The following is a 3,658-nucleotide window of genomic DNA, read 5'->3' as shown; positions in this document are numbered from 1 at the left end:
CGTCACGAATGCCGCGCGTCACACTCCACCGGTGCGCCGCGCTCCCTCTCGTATCTGCCTTGCCTACGACGTTCACCGCCGCGCGACGTGACTGCCCAGGACGGGCGCTCAGCGGGCTCACTCAACAGCTCTCAGGGCGACACTCTGTGAAGCAAGGCAAATGCATTCTTCATTTCTTGCATCGCTCATCGTCACTCCCTCCCCTCCACGCCGTATCGTGCGCCGCCCCCTGCTCCTCTCGATGCCGTCGTCTCAGCCCCACGACAAGTACATCATACATGCTGCAACACTACCTATTTATTCTCATGTCATCATGCCGGCCCCCCGCGCACGACACGGACGCCAGCAGGCAGCGTATCGTCGTGAGCGGTCACGCGCGATCCCCGCGTCCTCACTAGCGCACACATCGCAGCCCGCTACTCACGCGCCGAGACGGCATACCGGGCGCGCACAGAACACGATGCGCGGTACTGCAGACCGCGCTGCGCGCGCCGCGCACACAGCAGGCAAGGGTGTGCTGCCCGACAAAGCCTCGCACGGGAGCCTAGAAGACGGCGTCGTCAGCGCCTCGTGTGTCGACGGTCAAGAGCCGACGTGTGGCATACCTAGACACGCGGATCCGGCCTGTGCGCTGCCCGTGAAAGCGGGACGGCCGGTCGGCGTGACGTGACGTGCGTGCATGCGAGCAGAGGAACAGGAGCAGGTCAGCACACAAGCGCGATATGACGCGACCAAGATCACGCACCCACCCACACGCCGGGAGGGTCGCACATAGACGTCCCGCGCCCGCACCCGTTGCTCGAGACGGATGGCACGGGCCGCTCAGGGGGCGCGTTCATCGGTACGTGCAACGTGCGGGTGCAGCCTGACGACGTCTCCGCCGACGCTCGCACCATCTGATCATCCCGGCTTCGGCGCATCGCCATCCTGCTCAAGGCGGATCCCTCGCACATGCACTCCCGGTCCGAGTTGTGCCCACTTGGCCCACGCATCGCGCAACACGCCGTTCCCCTGCGCGCTCGCCTCACGCCACACTCGCATCCCGCCGTCCCACGCACACCGGGCCTCTCTCCTCATCGGTCACACGCTCCGCGCTCAGCTCTCCCGCCGTCCCAGCTACATGCCAAGGTAAGCTACACAGTACATCTCATACTGGTTTACTATCGCGCGCTCTCACTGTCGTCATGCCGCGCTCTCACCAGCCCCACGTCGAGCGGCACCGCACCACGCGCCGGCACGCTCCTAGAAAAGAAGAAGAAACTCAGCCGGACGGCCGGCATGCAAGCGTCAGCAGGCACGCCGCGAGGCAGCGCACCAAGGCAGACGCGCACGCGGCGTCTCCGTATTCGCGTGAGCACCGCGTCCGCCGCGAACCCTGGATTAGCGCATTCAATACAAGGGCCGGCGGATGGGTGCGGCAGGATGGCGTACCGGCTGCATGCAGAACACGGCGCACGGGCTGCCCCGCGCATGCATTGTGTGTACGCGTGCTGGACGACCGGGCGTGCGCCGCTGAAATATGGCGACATCGTCAACATTCGCGCGTCGGTAGTCAGGACCGCATGGCGCGACATACCTGGAAACACCGAGTCCCCCCTGCATGGCGGCCCCGTCCGTTGGCTTCACAATCGAGGCGGCCGGTGTGCTTTTGAATGCGTGCGCCGGGCAGACTTGACGATGGGAGAATCAGCCGACGCGACGTGAGCAAAACCGAGGGTGGCAGGTCATCATGCGAGCACGGTGGGGTTACGTACCCGTTGCGGCGTAAGGGGGCACTCACGCGCCGCTCGAATCTGCGCGCGCCGTCAGCCATCGTGTCCATCCGCTGACGACTGACAAGAATAACTTACATAGACGCACCGCCTCCCGCCATGCCAATACGCCCCCGGTCCGAGACGATCAGCCGCTTGCAAAGCGCACGACACGGTCAGCACCATGCACAACGGCCGGCTGGGACAACTCACCTTAGCACGGTGGCTGCAGAGTCGCAGGCGCACGGGAAAGCGACGAGGCGAGTCCCCCTTGTTATATCTTCTCCGCGCTCCGCCCGCCGCGGCGTAGGCTCTGCCGCTGCCAAGTCGCAGACCCGCATACGCGTGCGCTTCTGCTGCTCCCGCTTCGCCGTGATCGCTACGGTGCAGACGCGCCTAACTCACTCCTCCGCGTTCGATCACGCGCGTCGTGCCGTCCCTCCGTCAGCCGCGCACGCGCACGCGCCGCATCCCTGCGCTATCGTGTGTGCAGCGACGGGTGCCAATGTACAGCACGTCTTCGGACCCCTGGACGCATGGTGTCTGTCACTTGAGGCCCCGCTAGACAATGGCGGTATGTACTTTGACATTGCCGCGAGCCGGACATAGCGCGCTCTTCTCAGACAGTGTCGCTCGCACCCATGGCAAGACAGACGAAACGCGGGCGCCGCACAGCCAATGGCGCTGTTCGCTACAGACTCGTGCCCATGCCTACCGGCCGTCCGCGTTAGACTGGTCCGGCCATGGCCCGCCCGCCGTACAGCTTTCTGATGAGGCCCTGGACATGTCCGGTACGTGAGACATGCTTGACGTCTTCACCTTTCTACAAGAGAAGATGTCGGCTGGGCCAGGATACCGATCACGTTTAGGAACGTGATCGGCGTCTTAGCCAGGATCAGTATGCTTGATTATAGTATACTCACGGCCGCGCACACATGCCGGAATAGTAACGAAGCAGGACATTAGCCCGCTCATTCACGCAGCGGTGCAATGGCGCGATTCCGTCCACGAAGCTGCATGCTACAGATTAACTCCGAAGGCTGGACAGGGGGGTGTCGGAATACTTGCATGATGTGTTAGGGACAGGGCGCAGACTGTAATAGACACTCAGATTTCTCACATAGACAGGCCTGAGCTCCGTAATAGGACACGGGGGGACCGGAGACCATTCTCTGCCGTGCTCTTACGCTCGTCAGCGGTCAACCGCACCCATCGCAAACTCGACGCCGTCGCCTCAAGGATGTCAAGGGAACGACATCGCACTGGCATATCTGCGCCCAGTCCTCAAGCCGTACCCTGCCTGCAAGTCCAATCTTGAGCCCCGCCGAAGCGACCCAGGAAGCAAGCCATCCTAGGTAAGTTTTCTTGCTTGACGGCCGCGTAGTGTGCGCCGTCCGCTAGCACCAGCCGCGCATCGTGCCGTTCTCATTTTCGTTTCTTTTCGTCTTTGGCTCCGTCGCCCGTCGCCCGCCGCCCGCCACCCGCCAGCCTCGCACTGCACACCCCTCCTGAGTGCACTCGTCCAATACGCCACCTCCCATCGCGCGTCTCTCGGTCTCCCGCATTGCCGCTGCCGCCGTCATCTCAGCCACACGATAGGTATGTAGTACATGCGGTAACGCCGCCCGTCCATTCTTATGTCGTCATGCTGCCCATCAGGCGCGACAGGGACATCAGTAGGCGGCGTCTCGTCGAGAATGCTCACGCGTTGTCCCCGCATCCTTGCTAGCACGCGCATCGCCGGACGGCGCACCGAGCGCGGACAGGACACAAAGCGCAGACCGCATTGCACGCACACCGGGCAGCTTGTGCTGCCCAGCCAAGTCTCGCGCGGGAGACCAGACGACGGCGTCGTCAGTGCTTCGCGCGTTGATGGCCAAGAGCCGATGCGCGGCATACCTGGGAAC

General features: G+C 63.6%; 1 protein-coding gene across 1 annotated transcript in view; it reads left to right on the top strand.

Moving 5' to 3' along the window:
• The window catches only part of POSPLADRAFT_1175650 (hypothetical protein), a gene marked incomplete at its 3' end in the record, with an annotated part of 6,516 nt that extends 3,693 nt beyond the window's left edge, over positions 1-2,823 (top strand). The window contains exons 3-7 of the mRNA XM_024488370.1: positions 1,100-1,128; positions 1,203-1,642; positions 1,855-2,234; positions 2,449-2,542; positions 2,699-2,823. Of these exons, the coding sequence (XP_024343729.1) occupies positions 1,100-1,128; positions 1,203-1,642; positions 1,855-2,234; positions 2,449-2,542; positions 2,699-2,823 (1,068 nt within the window). The remainder of the gene's footprint in view (positions 1-1,099; positions 1,129-1,202; positions 1,643-1,854; positions 2,235-2,448; positions 2,543-2,698) is intronic.
• Positions 2,824-3,658: the final 835 nt, after the last annotated feature.

Source organism: Postia placenta (genome assembly GCF_002117355.1).
Source record: "Postia placenta MAD-698-R-SB12 unplaced genomic scaffold POSPLAscaffold_1, whole genome shotgun sequence".
Classification (NCBI taxonomy): Eukaryota; Fungi; Basidiomycota; class Agaricomycetes; order Polyporales; family Adustoporiaceae; genus Rhodonia; species Rhodonia placenta.
The sequence above is the reverse complement of the archived record's forward strand: the minus strand, read 5'-3'. Positions and strand labels throughout refer to the sequence as shown.